Genomic DNA, 18227 nt, shown 5'->3' on the forward strand with positions numbered 1-18227 from the left:
CATACAAGAGGTTGTAAAAAGATCTCTATGAAACCAGTATCAACACAATATTTCATTAATAAATATAAATCTTCCTGACATACTTTCATCATGTCACTCCCCTGCTCCCAAACCCTGAAAGAGTCCCCAGTGTCAGGAGTAATTTGAACAATTTTCTGCAGTGTGCACGCATTGCACAATCTGGTCCCATTCTAACGATTCTCCCCACTCTCATCCATGGGATCAAAGGCTCTCATTCACAAGCCCTGTCGTCGGGCTGGCCTACTCACTTTCTCTCAAAGAAACTTTATGTACTTTTGCTCAATCAGCCACCCACACCTTGATTTCCCTATTCCTTCCTACTCCTCCCTCAGCTGACTCCCCATACTTCCAGGCACAGACTGCCCTCTTCAACCCAAAGCCATCCTATATACACATAAACGCACACATATACATATACCTCATTAAGTTATTGTCTATAAAACACACCAAGCACTTAGCCATATAGCCTAAAATTATGTAAGTAAATGTATGTATTATCTCCAGAATGCATCTGAATTTCCAAAGATTAGGGAACTTTGCTATATTTCTTTGTATAATACATTGCTTTTATATAATATTTACAGCTTACAATGCAACTTCACATATATGATTTTCAATAAATACCTTAGTGACTTAAACTTCTCATTCAAAGAGTTCATCCTAGAAAGATCTGGGATAAAGATATTCTTCCTCCCTACAACCCTCAAATAACATTAGTTAATGATAGAATTAACAATTACTTCATACTGAAGATAACCCCATGTGAATATAAAGAAATGGCCAGTCTGTCTCTGAATGTGCGGATTTTAAATTTGGAGCCATACGGTATTCAAAGAATAGAAGCTAAAAAATGGCTATTCAAAAAAAAAAAAAAAAGAAAAAAAAAGGATACCTCAGTAAAAAAACTTATCAAAACAACATTTAAAATAAAAAATATTTTCAATTTAACATGGCAATCTACAATTAAAAATGACAGGTTGAACGTTTATTTAAAAAAGTCTGTTTTCTTTGTTAAGTAGACAGTTGTTTTTATTAAACCTACAAACTGAAAGCTCTTAAGATTTTTCTGAAACTTTTACAATAAATAAAATTAACGTAGCCTAAACTATTTCAGGATGTAAAGTCACAGTAAACACAACTCCCTGGTGTTGATCTTCATTGCCATGTACAGTTAAAAAGTACATGACCAAAAAAGTACTCTGACCAAAACTAAACCAAACACTTTCCAAAAAAACCAGAAATCTAGTAAAAATGAATTAATTCAGACTGAGTAGTTTAAATATAGTATTTCAGTTATAGTTTGGACTGTGTTTGATCACTGTGTTATAGAAAAAGGCCTTTACCCACATTTTAAAATAGGTACAGTATATTATATATATATATATATAGAGAGAGAGAGACAGAGTCTCGATCTGTTGCCCAGGCTGAAGTGCAGTGGTAAGATCTCGGCTCACTGTAACCTCCACCTCCAGGGTTCAAGCCATTCTCCTGCCTGAGCTTCCTGAGTAGCTGGGATTATAAGCATGTGCTACTAGGTCCAGATAATTTTTGTATTTTTAGTAGAGATGGAGTCTTGCCATGTTGGCCAGGCTGGTCTCGAACTCCTGACCTCAAGTGATCTATCCACCTCAGCCTCCCAAAGTGCTGCGATTACAGGCATGAGCCACTGCACCTGGCCACATTACATATATTAATGAAAATTAAAAACATGGGTTTTCCTAGGTAAAATAGTAATGTTGATAAATTCTATCTTATGCCACATCTCAGGTTTGAATTATGATGTCATTAATTACCTATATAGTATCTTTAATATAAAACTAAAAGTATAACTTCAAATCTTACAATATCATCAAGGACTTATCCATCCAATTCAATTAACTGACCTAAGTATTTTTCATAATTGTATTTTTATGTTAATAGCCAATCACTTCCCCTTTCCAACAATTCACACTTATTCTATATAGTAAGGTTTCAAAATGACAAATTTTTTTCCACCCAAGTATTCTACAGACCTCAAAAAGGCAAAGACTGCAGGGAAAACAACAAGAAATGAAAGAAATCTCTTGCTACCCTCAGATCTACCAACCTATACTTAACAGCCAATTCTAAGTTCAGAAAGGAGAAAAAAAAAGTGGGAATATAAAAACCTCTTAAAATGTAGAAGAAATTAGACTAGTTTAGTTTTCTTTAATATCTTCTTTAATAAGACATTACAGCACACAACTGAGCCCCCAGTGTGTCAGTTAAACATGGGGATGTATATCCATACGAAGAGAATGGAAACAAGTTTAATCTTAACCCCATTCCTTTTGGCAAGTAATAGAAATACAGCATACAAATGGACCAATTCTCTCTCAGTGTATTTTATCAAGTCTTTGAAGACACCATAACAGTTTTATAATGAACTTTGCTGCAATCTGTTAAAGAATCTTCAAATTAAATTACAGGGATGTTTGGTTTTTAACTCAAACACAGTAAAATGGGGATTGTACTAATAATCCCCTCAGGAAGTGTAAGGATGAATATGCTCATGTAAGATCAATGCAGCTATTTCCCTATCACTGAGATATAGTGTTAAATATGGTGTCTTCAGCTGCTTATAAAAAAGGGTTAAATACAAGAACAAAAAAACTTTCATCCTGAATTACAGTCACTAAAACAAATAAAAAAAAACCAAAAACCAAAACTTGTGAATGGTTTTATATGATTTGTCACTAAACATAAACATACATATGCTCAAAGCACTTTTAAAAACTTTTAAGTTGTGATTTAACCAGAACTTCTGCAATATCCACAAGAAATTAGGTAAAATTCTAACGTTCCGGTAATCAACATATTAGGAAACAACAGATATTAAATCTGAAACTTAGGAAATTAAATACACAAAATAAAAGGACTATTTTAAAGTAAGGGCATAAGAATAGGAATTGCTAAGAAACTATCAGCCCTGAAGCTTTTCCTTGGAAACGTCTTAAACTTACAGGGAAGACAAAGTGGGCAAAATATGCAGAGCTACAAAACAAAGCAATGATAAGTTACAGCAGAAGAGGGAATGCATTCTGTAATCCACAGGATCAGATAAGTGGCTCTAAGCAGTTACCAGTAAGTATTTTAGTGTCCTTCCTATTATATTAATTTAAAAATTTAAACCGAGTTAACGGCAGTTTTACAAGTTAAGAGTTGACACAAGCAAATTAGAAGAACTCTAAAATTAGCCTTCCTTAATTGGGTAAGATTTATCATATCCATCTGAACAAACCCATTTTCCCATCCTGAGATCTAAAAGAATGTGAATATTGACCCATTTTAATACTTTTCAAGTTCAGATGGAAGTCATACTGTACACCAGTCTCTGATTTTAGGAAACAGCACAAAGCAAACTCCTAAAATCAACAACTCAATTAGAAAAGAGAGGAGGGAGAGGGTTCTGGGAATTAATCTAGCCACAAGTCATTCCAATCTTCCTGTTAATGCAAAATCCATTTGTAAAAATGGCCAAATAGTAACTTCCAAAAACCTCACAAATTAATGTTTCAATTTCAAATTAAAGAACTTCAAGAATTTTCAAAGAATATAGTATCAAGATCAACCTTTACCAGTTCACATTTGTCATATTTTGCATTAAACAATAGGCTTAATGATTATTTCATTATGGCATATACATCAGAACCTAATCTTTCAGAAAGGCTCACTGACAATCCAACTGCTTTTAGGAAGTTATCAGTTATCTACAGGGTACACCTGACTGGCAGTTAGAGCCAGGTCATACTGCAATTTTAAATATTTCAACTCAAACACAGGAAATGATCAGAGGGGTACGATGACACATAACCGCAATATACTAAGGCAGCAGATAAGTCATTTTTCACCTAGATCATCAGCTGCCCATAAAATCGTATGCACAATTTTAATGAATGAGCCTGCTCTAGTTTAACTAAGGAATCTGCCACTGAGCTGAGAAAGGGATATAAGAATTGCACTTGCAATTCTAGCTGATGAATTCATTAGATTTTTATAAGGCAAATAATGTGGAAAGTTAGAACAGAATTTCTAAAACCATTTATCCTGTGATGTCGTAAATCAAAGTACTATTTTATTAAATGAGTTATTTTACACAATATGAACATCAATATAATTACAATTGTAAAAAAATTTTTTATAACAAGGATGGACTGATTTTCATATTTCCAAATCAGAGTCAACTGTACATTTACACAGAATTGTCTTTGCATGAAGCCCAAAAGGGAACAGCATAAAAATGAGTGTTTCTGTAGCCCCTTTATTTTTGCTGATCAACAGTTTGTTAGAAAAGCAGCTGCAGGTATGTTACCTAAGGTTTGAGACAGTAGAAGAGTCAAAGGTGTCGTGAATTCACCTATAAAACATAAGCAAAATTTTCAATGAATGTTACATTGCCCAAATGCAACTTATATGCATTTCAAACAACTAAGAAGAAGCACTATGAATATAGTATCTGGTAAACTTGTCAACTGGACTTTATATACAGAACTTTGAAGAATTTATTTTAAAAAGAAATAATTCTGAAACACACAACACACCCACCACCAACTCCACTATTTAGGGGGAAAAAAATCCAACCTAATGTAATGTGTAAAGTGATAACTTTCAACTAACAAATTTATAAACAAATTTATATAGCACATGTCTACATTTTGCCCTATATTTTAATACTCAGAAGCTCTGCTAAGGGGATAGGTTGGGGGAGAAAAAAAGAGAAGAACCTCTGCTAAGTACTGTAAGTAAACTAATTGTAAAGAGGCGCTCAGGAACATTGGTGTACATTGTTTTTAGAGGGAAACTCTCAAGTATCTTTGTAATCACTATTTTCTTTAAACTGGTAAGTTTCTTCCGTTCTTAGATCACAGATGGCTAGCACGTACTCATCTCCCCATTTTCGGCTACAGTAGTAAAAATTTGGATGTTTCAAAGGCATTGAAAGGAAATAGTCTGAGAAAACGGGACTTTTAAGTTACACATTAACTTAAAAAGGGGAAGCAATAAAATCTCAGAAGGCAGAAATTAATTTCACAATAAATGAAGACAGTTTTGGTCTTGTATACAACCCTGATATTAACAAACCAATAGAAAAAGAGGTGAGTTACCTGTAAACAACCTTATGCCTGAACATCAGCTAACTCTGGAGGAAGTGGAGTCTTAGGATGCTTGCTCTCAAAGTGCTGCTTGAAGGTCTTAGGGTCTGGCATTTGTGTCTAACAAAAAAATTGTGCAAAAGAGAGCTAGACTTTATTTATGAAATAAAAATGTGTTACTTTTTAGAATCCTGAACCTTCTCAGGATAGACAATTATCACAAAAACAACTTTAAATTCCTACAACTTAGTGGCTGGCATATGAAGAGGGACTTTGTGGTAAAGAAATTGCTAACGTTCCCACATTTCACGTATAAAGAAAGGTAGGTCACATAGAATGTATTCTGCTTATCTGATTAACAGCAAACAATAGGTAACATTTACTGAACCCTTATTATATTAAGCATGTTACCTTAATTCCGACAGAACCTTCAAAGTAATCTTTAGATCCTACTAGCATCCTCATTTTACCTGATAAGGAAACTAAAACCCAGAGTTTAATTTGCCCAAGACCTTGTTTTAACTTAGTACTAGGTATGTGACCTCTCAAATACTATACTATACTGACTTCCCTTGGCAAGAACCTTCAATTATTTATTCTTAGCCCATTCAATTACACAAAATATGAAATAAAAGTCTGTGGTTTTGAGTTTTTAAATATGTGAACTACTCTAGCACATTTAGATTAAGGTATTTCTTCATTACTAGTTGATTAAAATTTGCACCCTGCCTCTTTCCAATCACAAGCTGCTCAATTTCATTATTTTGAGTGTATATGTAGTGTACTAATCCCACTATGGTTTCCTTTGGTACTGCCACTCACTAACTTCAAGGGTAATGAGCTTAAACAAACAGGCAAGAGGCTCTGATTTGGAATTTCAGAAGTACTTCTCTGAGAGGCAGTACAGTAGTGGTCCAGAGGGTGGACTCTGGAGCTGAACCGCCTGAGTTCAGATTCTAGCTCTTCTGATAACCAGCTGGGAGACCCCACACAAATTGTTTAATTTCCATGAGTCAGTTTACTCGTCTGTAAAATGAGAATAAAAGTACTTTATCTTATAGGGTTGTTATGTGGATTAAATAGGTGAATACATGTAAAACACCTGGCTCTATGTCTGGCATATAGTAAGCACTCAAAAGTAGCTGTTATTATTACAGTTCTTCAAATCTAATACAACACATTAATTCTAGGAAAAGCTCTCAACATGAATATACTCTATATGGTTTTATAGACATCCTAATTACAAATTTAGTGAAGAAAAAACCAATGATATAACTAGAGGTATATTTACTAGCATATTATATAGCTCTAAGAGTGTTGAGTTATATGATATGCTAGTGAAGTGTATTATATGCCCTTATGAAGACATCTTTATTTTATATGAGGAAAGCGATTTTGTTTTGTTCACTCTTTTTTCCGAGCACCTAGAGATTTTTGCCTGGCCACAGGAGCTATTCAAAAAATATTTGTTGAAAGGGTGAATGAAAATAGATACCTAAAATGATCAGCTCTCAAACCTACTGTTTCAAGTAAAGCATCTATTTTGCCATGGTTTCAAAATTTTAATCTACACAAACCAAAACTGCCCACAGGAGAGCTGTATCTTTCAATTCAATTCCCCTTACCCTACAGACAGTGCAGGTATATATTAAGGCAGCTTTGGCAGCAGCCTTTTGGTCATGTCCTTGTTTCTTCTTTTGTCCAGCTTGCTTTTTGGCATTTTTCTGCTGAGACTGAATTTTCTGCTGTCCACGAGCCATATCTAAAAACAGAAGGTGAAGCATTAGAGTGGCTTATTTACTCTAATACAGAGTAATCAAAGCCTAAGAACGTTCTTAGAATTGAAGCCTTAAGTTTTATAGAAACATCTGGCAAGTAAAAATGTATAGGCATTAAAATTCCTACATATAAATGCTACAAAAGTACCAACTGGCACAACCCTGTGGAAAACTAGTTGGTAGTTGTTTATTCTATGAGCCAGCAATTCCACTCTTGGTATATACCCAATAGAAATGCAAATGTTATGTACACCAAGACACGTACAAAATGTTCTGAGTGCCCACTCCAAAACTGGAAAAAATCAATAGTAATATGGATGCACAACTTGTATACATATTTTTATAGTATTTATACAACGGAATACTACCCAGCATTTAAAAAATTGTGACCAGGTGTGGTGGCTCACATCTGTAATCCCAGCACTTTGGAAGGCCAAGGCGGGTGGATAGCGAGGTCAGGAGTTCAAGACCAGCCTGGCCAAGATGGTGAAACCCTGTCTCTACTAAAAATAAATAAATAAATAAATAAATAAATAAATAAATAAGCCAGGCATGGTGGCAGGCGCCTGTAATTCCAGCTACTTGGGAGGCTGAAGTGGAGAATTGCTTGAACCCGGGAGGCGGAGGTTGCAATGAGGCGTGATGGCTCCACTGCACTCCAGCCTGGGCAACAGAGAGAGACTCTGGTCTCAAAAATAAATAAACAAATACACAAAAACAAAAAATTGTTACAAGTAACAACTTGGTTGTATCTCAATGTTAAAGAAAAGAAGCCAGTTGTGGGGAATATACATTATTTAAAGTTCAAAACAGGCAAAGCTAATCTATAGTGAAAGGGGTCACTTTGGGGGTTTATGGGTAATGACTGAGAAGACAGGACATGAAGGGGACTTATGGGGTTCTGAAAATGTTCTTGAACCAAGTGTGTTTGCTTGTAAAAATTCATTGAACCGTACACTCAAGATTTATGCACTTTACTGTATGTAATTTTCACAAGTTTACTAAAAAAGTTTAGCCCCCGCCATCATTTACTTGATCACTCTGCAAAGGTAATTTCCCTTCCCAGTATTCATTGTGACTTGCGATTGTGATTTTTATAACTTTAAGAGAAATAAAAGCTGTTAACCCTTCTAGAGGCGACCTCAGAAACAGGTGGAAACTGTTCTCTTAAATACTTAGTTTTCATAAAACTACTGTTATTAATTTTTTAAAAAAGTTGGTCTTGCTGGATTGCTGCACAAATTATAAAATGAGATTATCAGTAAGCCACTAATTCCAGAAGTTTCTTTGCTCTCTAGACGTTAGTTCCCATTTGAGGGAATGAACTTGGTTAAGAGGGTTCTTTTACAAAGCTGAAAGATACCACTTTTTGCTACTGATGATCTGACGTGAACCCAAATGGATTAAAAAAAAAAAAAATCAAGTCACTGAAAAAAGTTACTTTTACTTTTCCATTTAACTTAAAGGCTTTTATTCGACCACACAAGTTAAACCTGCTCATAAAGTCTATCATGAGTCTCAATTGCTTTTTAAATAGATCAAAATTGGATCCTAAGTAGAATTCATATATATATAGTTTTGACTAGTACTGTAACTGAATGTAAATCATTGCAGGACAGGAACATACAATGGATTTGTATCAACTTCACCAGGGAAGGGTGCTAGCTTCTTCTGACTAGGACCGTAATTAGTTAATGGATATGAGGTCAAAGCATTTCATAAAAATTACTGAGCTCCTCCTGTTCCCCAAAAAAGGAAACTAAAAAAATACACTGATTGGAGAAGTTCCCACTAGCATTAAAAAAATGAACTGAAAGTCAGATAAAATATAAAAGAGGGTCAACGCTTTTCAGGATAGTCAGCTGACTATTTCAACTGACGAAATATGGGGTTTTTATATTAGGCTAACATACGAGCCTAATACATTTTCGTAATTAAAAATGTTTAGCGTGCTAGCCTAATATGAGAACCCCATTCCCACCAAACAATGGTCAATATTACCAGCTGTTATCAGTCCTTGAAGACTAAGCTTCCATTTTTGCTTTAAAAAAAAAAATTCTTATTAATTCTAAGCCAAATGGCACATTTTAAAAAAAAAAGTGTATTTAAGTCCGATGTTACCGCAAGCTTACAAACCTATTCCCATGGAAACAGGTTTGGATACTTACGTATCATTTGGACGACAGTAGTCACGTGATCAACCTTTATGTATACCAATGTTTTGTAAGTTTTTTGTCTCAATGTCTTACTATCAGGACCTTGTAACAAAATAGCCAGTCTTCTCACACATCTTAACTCTTCGACACAATGTATCTTATGTATCTTAATACACTGATTTTGTGGGAAATCTTGTTTTATGTTAAAAAAAATCTTCAAAAATGGTAAGCCACTAATTTCCTTTGCTTTCTAGAAGTTACTAGCTTCTATAACTTTGCTTTCTAGAAGTTACTAGCTACTTTGGTATTTCCATGTTGTGACTCGTACAAAGCAATGTCATTAGACACACAAAATTATTTTTAACTTTTGCACTTAGGACTTTCCCTAAAATATAACATTACACAATAGATTTAACCCATTTTCCACTGTCACCAAACAGCAACCAAAAAGCCTGAAGAGACTTAATAATTAAAAGACAGTAGTCGCTTATTCTTATTCTGAAGACAGAAAACTTAACACCAGGTAAAGGAAATGGAATAAAATAAGCTAAATGCATGAGGTAGGCCCCTAACTTCTGACAACACGCCCCATCGATTTCCTTTCTGAAAGCAGAAATTCAAACGAACCAACCACCTGCTTTTGGACAGCTCAACTTAGGACTTGCTCTCAAGCCAACACAATTTTCTACAAAATCGTAGGCAGCTACAACCGCTCCTTGATTAAATGCGACAAACTGGAGGGAGAAAGTCCTTTACAAATACCTACATGCTGGTTTTTAATGCAACTCTCAGTGTGGTTTTCCGAGGGGGCTGCAAAGAGGGAAGTAGTGGAAGAAACGAGTTCTAAAATGAGGCGCTCTCGTAGGAGGCAACAAGTAAGCTCTGCCCCAAACCTCCTTTTAAAACCAACACAAATGAGTAACAGAAGAAAAGGATTTTGGGTCCAGGAAGTAGGCTCATTCTCCATAACCATCTGAAAGGAAGAGGCCCAGGCAGCGCTCCACATCCTGACCCTAGCTTTTAACACCATCGTTTTGGGGAGAGGAGAGGAGGAACGCACCCAGAGTGAGGTCTCCACCCAACACTTCTCCGACCCCAGCTTCCGCCTGGCGCACCTTCCTTCCCAAATCCTCCTCTCCCGCCTTGGAGACCCCCTCCTCCTCCCTGCCACCAAAGGCCACGCAGCCCCCATCTAGCCAGTCCTCACGGACCCTGGACCAAGGCGCATCTCCTGGGGGCCGAGACTGCCCGAAACCCGGCCCCTGCGTCCACCCGGGGCGCCACACTCTGGCAGCCGACCGGCGGCTGTCGCCGGGGGTAAGGTTACCGCTCCGCTTCCGCCGCTGGCCTGCGACCCGGCCACCTGCAGGGCCTGGCAGGCGCCCGAACTCACCCCCCTTCCCGCGGCCCGCGCCGGGCCGGGCCCTGCCGCCCCCCGCGGGGCCCCTCGCGACCCGCGGCGAGTCCCACGGTCCCCACCGCCCCCCGCTGGCCGGCCCCCGCCCCGTTTCCCGGGCGTCCCGCGGCGTCAGCACCGCCCCCGCTGCCGCTCACCCGGGCCGGGACAGTCTTGCGTCGGAGAGACAGTGCAGCGCGAGAGGGCCGGGAGAGGACGCCGGAGGGAAAGGAAGGGGGAGCGCGCCCAGCACCGCTTGGGCCTCCTCCACCCGCTCAGGAGGGGAAACAGGAGAGCCGGGAGCACAACAGCCTCGCACGCCCGCCGCCGCCGCGCGCCCGCCGCCGCCTCAGCCTTAGGGGAGGCCACTACGCCGCGTGCCCGCGCACGCCGCGCCGCTGTCCCCGGCGCCCCCGCCCGGCCTGCTCCTCGCAGCCCCGCCCACTTGCCTTCCTGCGGCTGCCTCCTCCTGGCCCCCACCCCGCTCGCACGCCTGCGCCCTGGCCGGTCGCGCGGGCCAATGGCAGCGCGCCCCTATTACATAAGCGCGAGGGGGCGGGCCGTGGCTGACACAAACTTCAGGGGACGTCGCCCTCTGTCCCCAGACGGCCCTCCCCTCCGGCGCGCTCTGTCCGGGCGGCTTCTTCACCCAGCCCTGGGAGCCACGTGATCCCGGTCCTGGCTGGTTACGGGGCCGCGGCGTGTTTCACAAGTCGCTCGCTCGCTCATCCACTCGGGCGGCGGCCGGGCCTCGGGCGCTGCGCCCCTTTTCCCGCTCCTCCCTGGCTGACGCGCCGGTCTCGGCGCCGCCCTACTCGGCACCGGCTGAGGCGCTGTCCCGGGAGAGGATCGCGGGGCCGCGGTGGCTGAGTCACATTCCCGGAGCCCCGCCACCCAGGACACCGCGGCCCCGGCCCCCAGCGACCCCGGCGGCCCAGTGGCTCTGAACGCGGACGCACAGCCTTTGTTCTTTCACCAGCCGCCCTTTACCTCACCCCCATGGAAACCCCGGGTGTTTTCCCAAGCTGGGGGGTTTTAGTGAGTTCAAGATTCAAGCCTGAGCCCTTTTAAAAATTGCTGGCTAGGTCGGGCGCGGTGGCTCACGTCTGTAATCTCAGCGCTTTGGGAGCCCAAGGCAGGAGGATCACTTGAGCCCAGGAGTTCCAGACCAGCCTGAGTACATAGCGAGACCCATGTCTCTACAAAAATAAAATAAAATAAAAAAATAGTGGAGCATGGTGGCCCGCGCCTGCAGTCCCAGCTACTCGGGATGCTGAGGTGGGAGAATCGCTTGAGCCCAGAAGGTGGAGGTTGCGGTAAGCCGAGATCGCGCCACTGCGCACTCCATCCTGGGCGACTGAGTGAGACCCTGCCTAAACAAAAAAAAAAAAAAAAAAAAAAGAAAAATTGCTGGCCAGGCTTCCCTGAGGGGTTTAGTTTGACTGCTAACAATATACAGTAATGAGTTGCTAATACTTTGGGGAATGGTTAAAGTTCTTTGCGCGCTCTCTACATTTACAGGCAATGGCAGCAAACTTTCAGTATCTGACAAGAGCAATGGCGATTATAATCATGATTAAAATTGCTGAATATCTGGAAACAGCACTTTAGACATCAGCTTTATTCTGCATACTTACCCCGACCCCCGCCACATTCGTTTCTAATTAGAACTACTAGTGACAAAGAAGAAAAAAGCGTTTGCATTGGCTGTTCTCACCTTGCCTGTAGTTTCCCAAGTTTGCGTGTCAGTGTCCAGGAAACGTTAGTTGAATATTAATATATCCCAAATGACTTGACTGGGCTATAGATATCACAGAATTGTTTAAACTAGCCAGGAAGGAGTTAGCTGCCTATTGCATTTGAGTGGAGAAAAATACGAAATGAAACATGGCCGGGTGTTCAGTTCTCCCTCTTCATCCTAATTTCAGCTTCTCTCACCTTCACTTTTTATGCTCTGACTTCCTTCTTGCAGTTTTAAATTACTCTCTAGTCCTAGATTGTAAGATTATTTTCATCAGAGAATACGCAGTATCGTAAACATAGTAGACGTTGAATAAATGGATATTGATCAAATGAACCGAGTGTGTCTGAAGAAAGCAGCTTTTAAATTGACATATCATGAAGCTCTAGCTTAGTCACTAATAGTCACTATAACCGTAGTGGTTGTGTTAATCTGGCTGATAGAGGGATGGGTACTTGTTGGCCCTAGAAATGGGAACTTCAAAGATCTGTGTTTGTCTAGCCATGAATGACAACAGACAGTGGAAAGGGACAGTGAAATTTGTGTGGCAGAGATATGTCTTCTTAATTAAAGAGGCGACTCCTATTGTGAAGTAGGTTAATATGTCACTCTTTACCATGGCCTAGATGAAATATGTATTCATTCCAGCGTTTCTTAAGTTTTTGAGTCATAACTCCTTTGAGAATTTGGTGAAAGCTATTGACTTTGCCCCCAGAAGATTCATGTACTTATCATGTAACTTATCCTCATAGGTAGTGTTTCTTAATCTCAGCACCGTTGAAATTTGGGCTGGATGATTCTTTATTATGGGGCTCTGTGAGATCTGGGGATTGTAGGATGTTTAGCAAAATCCCTGTCTCCTACCTGCTTATCCAACTAGCACCTCATCTCCAGTTGTGACATCTAAATATGTCTGCAGACATTGTGAAATGTTCTCAGGGGGTCAAAGTCTCCCCTGATTGAGAACCACTGCCTAGAGGATATGGCATAATGGTAACTTTATGTGATGGTTGGGAATTTGAAATACAAAGAAAAAAATGAAAAAAAAAAAGGAATGGATAAGATTCAACATCTGTGAAGTGACACACAGTAAATGAAAGGCGGATGAATTAGCATTACTACCAGCTGGTGTCCTACTTATGTTATAGAAATGTGACAGCAAATGTGATATGAACTCCTTAGAAGCATTTTTATACATATTTCTGGCTTTAATTGTGAATGCTACAGTAACTCTCCTGACTGTTTTTCTTCTTCTGCCTTTAGACAATTACCCAAGGTTAAGATGCAATAAACATGTACCTATTTTCTATCCAAAATCACAATCAGATTAAGATGCTTCTCTAAAGACCTGAAAGGCTTATTTGTTTATTTGTATTCATGTAAGATTTTGGTGGGATGAAAGAATTGGTGATTAATCAGCATATTATTTTCCCAATAGACTATTCTGACAAATGTTTAGTGGCAAATAACAGCAACAGCAATAATGACAACAATAAACTTACAACAGAAATGAATTTATTTTTATTTATTTATTTTTTACCAGCCTTTTCTCTTCCACTCGCTTCTGCTTGTTGAGATTTCTCACACATGCAATCTGGATCTTCTTGTCTTCTTTATATTCTTTCCCCAAAGGAATCTCATTCACTGTTTTGGCTTTAAATAGCAAGCTTCAGGTGACCCCCACATTTCTATCTCCAAATTGACATATCCAAATTCCTACTACTCATCTCCCCTCTGATGTCTTATAGACATCCACATTTAATACCATATTGTATTGAGTCTAAGGAGCCATTAATTATAAGTCACATTTATGTCCACTAAGATTAAAAAATACTGCCAACTGAATTATGACAAAATGCTGATGTCCTTGATTCTAAGATACATCTTGATTTCAGAGACTTTAAAAATAGGCTTAAAAAATAATGTGATTTACTAGAATGCACCAAAAAGAATAAAATACTTAGGCATTAACCTACCAAGAGAAGTGCAAAACTTGTATTCTAAACTTGAAATAACATTGTTGAAAGAAATTAAAGAAGACCTAAATAAATAGAAAGGTATCTTATGTTCATGGATCAGAACACTTTGTAAAGACGGCAATAATTCCCAAGTTGACCCACAGATTCAGTGCAACCCCTATCAAAATCTTGTCTAGTATCTTTACATAAGCTTATTCTAAAATTTATATGGAAATTCAAGGAGCCCAGAATAGCCAAAACAACCTTGAAAAAAGAACAAAATTGGAAGATTCACATTTCCCAATTTAAAAACTTATTCCAAAGCTACAGTAATTAAAACAGTGTGGTACTGGAATAAGATTAGACATATAAATCAATGGGATAGGATTGAGAATCTAAAAATAAACCTTCATATGTATAGTCAATTGATTTTCAACACAGGCACCAAACAAATTCGATGGGATAAGGAGTCTTCAGCAAATAGTACTGGGATAGCTAGATATCCACATGTGAAAGAATAAAGTTGAATCCTATCATACCATATACAAAAATTAACTCAAAATGGATCAAAGACCTAAATGTAAGTGCTAAAACATAAAAGTCCTGGGAGAAAACATAGGAGTAAATATGTATGACCACGGGTTAAAAAAGCCTTTTTTTTTTTTTTTTTTTTTTTTTTTTTTTGAGACAGAGCCCTTCTTTGTTGCCATGCTGGAGTGCAGTGGCGCGATCTTGGCTCACTGCAACCTCCACCTCCTGGGTTCAAGAGATTCTCCTGCCTCAGCCTCCCTAGTAGCTGGGACTACAGGCACACGCCACCATGCCCAGCTAATTTTTGTATTTTTAGTAGAGATGGGGTTTCACCATGTTGGCCAGGATGGTCTTGATCTCTTGACCTCGTGATTCACCTCAGGTGATCCACCTGCATCAGCCTCCCAAAGTGCTGGGATTACAGGCGTGAGCCACTGTGACAGGCCAAAAAAGGCTTTTTAAGGTATGACACCAAAAGCATTAGTGACAAAAGAAAAAAAACCAGATAAGTTGAACTTCATCAAAATTAAGATACTTCGTGCTTCAAAAGATGCCATTAAAAAAAAGAAAAAAGACCACCTACAGAATGGGAGAATATATTTGCAAATTGTATATCTGATAAATGATTTCTATCTAGAATATATAAAGAATGCTTACAGCTTCATACTAAGAAAGCAAATACCCAACTAAAAAATGGGTGACAGATCTGATTAGATACTTCTCCAAACAAGATACCCAAATGGCTAATAAGCACATGAAAAAAATGCTCACCATTCTTAGTCATCAAAGAATGCAAATCAAAATACAACATAGTATTATACTTCACACGCACTAGGATGGCTGTTATCAAAAAGACAGATGATAACAAGCATTGGAGAGGAGGTGAAGAAATTAGAAACAGTCTGGCAGTTTTCCAAAAGAGAAACATAGAGTCATCATAAGACCTAACAATTCCAATCCTAGATATATATCCAAGAACAATGAGAACATACATTCACACAAAAGTTTGTACCTTTTAAGCAGCATTATTCATAATAGCCAAAAAGTAGAAACAACCCAAATATTCAGCAGGTGAACTGAGAAACTGTGGTATAGCCATAAAATGAAATATTATTTGGCCATGAAAAGGAATGAGGTTCTGATACATGCCTCAACTTGGATGAACCTTGAAAACGTTATGCTAAGTGAAAGGAGGTCCTTCCTTCCTTGAGCCCCCATCTGAATGAGGAGTCCTTGTACTTTTCATCCTTTGAATTTATCGTGCAATATTATTTATTGTTTCATGCAATGTTTTACATATATATGTATATATAATATATATGTGTATATATATATAAGTTTGTAGAATTTCTCCTTTCCATTTGATTCCTAAAATAATAACCTGTAACACCTGTGTTGTACTTACTATCTGCCAGGCACTGTTATATGTGCTTTATATATTTTGATTCATTTAACCTTCTCAACAACTCTTATATAGCTGAGATACAAAATGGCTAGGTTATCTAAGATTACACAGCTATTAGGAAGAAAAGCTAAGATTTGGCTCCTGGCAGTCTTTTTCCTGAGGCTGAGACATGGTCCTGTGTACACTATAAGGGTGGTTCTGTATCTGTTCTTTTTATCCCTGTGTAGCCTTTATTTAGCATAGCACCTAGCATGATGTAGGTACCCAATAAATATTTGTTGAATGAATGTAAGTCTGAATGATTCCTTTAAACTCGGTTAGGAGACCTCCTAGGTATCATGGATTATGATGTACTTCCCTAAAAATAGCAGTTATCTCACTGTGTTGTACTTGCCTATTTATCCATAGAAGATGAGCTCCCTCAGGTCCTGAGTTATGTCTTGTTAACCAGCATCTAGTACAGTGCCTGGCACCTAGTAGGTAGCTAATAAGTATCTGTAAATGGATGAAATAAGAGAGTGGATTGTGAATGAAATTACAAGTACCAATGACAATCCGTGAGGCCAGTATTTGAAAATGATTACCCCTGCCATCCAGTTAAAGATAAAGGCTTGAACACATGTATTTACCTCTACCCTTTCTTGGAATCCCACTAAAAACAATGGTAAAGGAGTTTATAAGAAAGCATAAACTCCTTTACCATTGAAGAAAAGAAAACAGAAGAGAAGCCTATGTAGCAGAATTTTGGAAGCTGCAACATAAGTAAACAAGTGGTAACTGATTTAGGAGAGAAGAGGGCTTCTGGACTGAAGGGGCAGCAAGCATGAGTGGGTAGTAAAACAGATGACCAAATGAATATTTAAGTTGAATGTTGAGAGACGCTTCTTCACCATCTCAGCTCTGAGAATGGAAACAGATAATCCTATACCTCCAGCCAGAAAACTGAAAGAGTTTTCTTGGGGATTAGAACCCAACTCAATGGAAATACCTAAAGATACTGATACTTGGGGTTCCCCAATAAGACAGCACAGCCAGGTAATCCTGCAACAAATCCGATGTTGGAAAAGTGGCACCTGCATGTATCAGTCTTCCAATCAGATGTCTAGTGCCCTGTTCTTAAATGTGAGCACACAGCCAAGGATAATCTGACATTTGAGGAAAGCCTCTTATATGAAACACAGAGTCCCCAGACTTGCAGAGAAAAAGCAAGAGAAAACTAACTATGCTAGGAGAAGAAAACTTCAAAAGAACCATCAGAGAGACACGAACCTCACAGAGATGATAACATGGTGCATCCTGGAAGCTATTTTAAAATAAAGGAACAATGAGAGAACAACAACTACAAAAATGATTTTGGAAAAGTTTATCTCATCTGTCTATCTATCTGTCTGTCTGCCTATCTACCTACCTACCTACCTACCTATCTGCTAGTAGAAATGGAAACTCAAGAAAGGGTGGAAGGTAAAATTAAGAAACTATCCTAGAAAGTTGGCTCTTGAACAACATGGGTTTGAACTGTGTGGGTGCACTTATACGTGGATTTTCTACTGCCTCTGCCATCCCTGAGACAACAAGATCAATCCCTGCTCTTTTTCCTCCATCTCAGCCTACTTAATATGAAGATGATGAGGATAAAAACCTTTATGATGATCTACTTTTACTTAATGAATATTAAATATATTTTCTTTTGCTTATGATTTTATTAATAATATTCTTTTCTCGTTTGCTGTATTGTAAAAAAATAGTTGTATAATACACATACAAAATATATGTTCATTGAGTATGTACATTATTGGTAAGGCTTCAGGTCAATGGTAGGCTATTAGTAGTTAAGTTTCTGGGGAGTCAAAAGTTACATGTAGGTTTTTGACTTTGTGGGGAGATTGGTGCCCCTAATCCTTGTATCATTGATGGTTCAACTGTAGAATGAAAAGACAAAGAGTTAGAAAATATGAAAGAAAAGACAATAGAATTAAAGGATAATTTCAGGAGACCCAATATTCAACTAATAGAAATTCCAGAACAGAAAAACTAAGAGGAAATTATTTTTTAAAGAGCTATTAATAACTGAATTGCCAGCTGAAGGCCCCCAAAGAGTGCTAGCACACTGGATGGGTAAAACCCACACCA

At 38.9% G+C, this 18227-nt stretch overlaps 1 protein-coding gene across 6 annotated transcripts; it reads right to left on the minus strand.

Moving 5' to 3' along the window:
- Positions 1-2202: 2202 nt before the first annotated feature.
- ZNF706 (zinc finger protein 706) lies at positions 2203-10826 on the minus strand. 6 transcript variants are annotated; one of them, XM_055286929.2, is made up of 4 exons: positions 10621-10826; positions 6758-6894; positions 5145-5252; positions 2203-4396 (listed from the first exon to the last, which is right to left on the minus strand). In XM_055286929.2, the coding sequence occupies exons 2-3, from the start codon at positions 6890-6892 to the stop codon at positions 5157-5159; spliced, it is 231 nt and encodes a 76-aa protein (XP_055142904.1). In that variant the 5' UTR covers positions 6893-6894; positions 10621-10826; the 3' UTR covers positions 2203-4396; positions 5145-5156. The 6 variants fall into 6 exon arrangements, with proteins under 6 accessions (XP_055142904.1, XP_063499561.1, XP_063499560.1 ...); XM_063643491.1 differs by lacking the exon at positions 10621-10826 and adding an exon at positions 10480-10483; XM_063643490.1 differs by lacking the exon at positions 10621-10826 and adding an exon at positions 10460-10478.
- Positions 10827-18227: the final 7401 nt, after the last annotated feature.

The sequence above is a fragment of the Symphalangus syndactylus genome, chromosome 7, assembly GCF_028878055.3.
Source record: "Symphalangus syndactylus isolate Jambi chromosome 7, NHGRI_mSymSyn1-v2.1_pri, whole genome shotgun sequence".
Classification (NCBI taxonomy): Eukaryota; Metazoa; Chordata; class Mammalia; order Primates; family Hylobatidae; genus Symphalangus; species Symphalangus syndactylus.

Coding starts and splice junctions, on each gene's coding strand:
- ZNF706 (XM_055286924.2), bottom strand. Junction 5,253..6,757: donor ATACCTGCACTGTCTGTAGG/GTAAGGGGAATT, acceptor TTTTTTTGTTAG/ACACAAATGCCAGACCCTAA.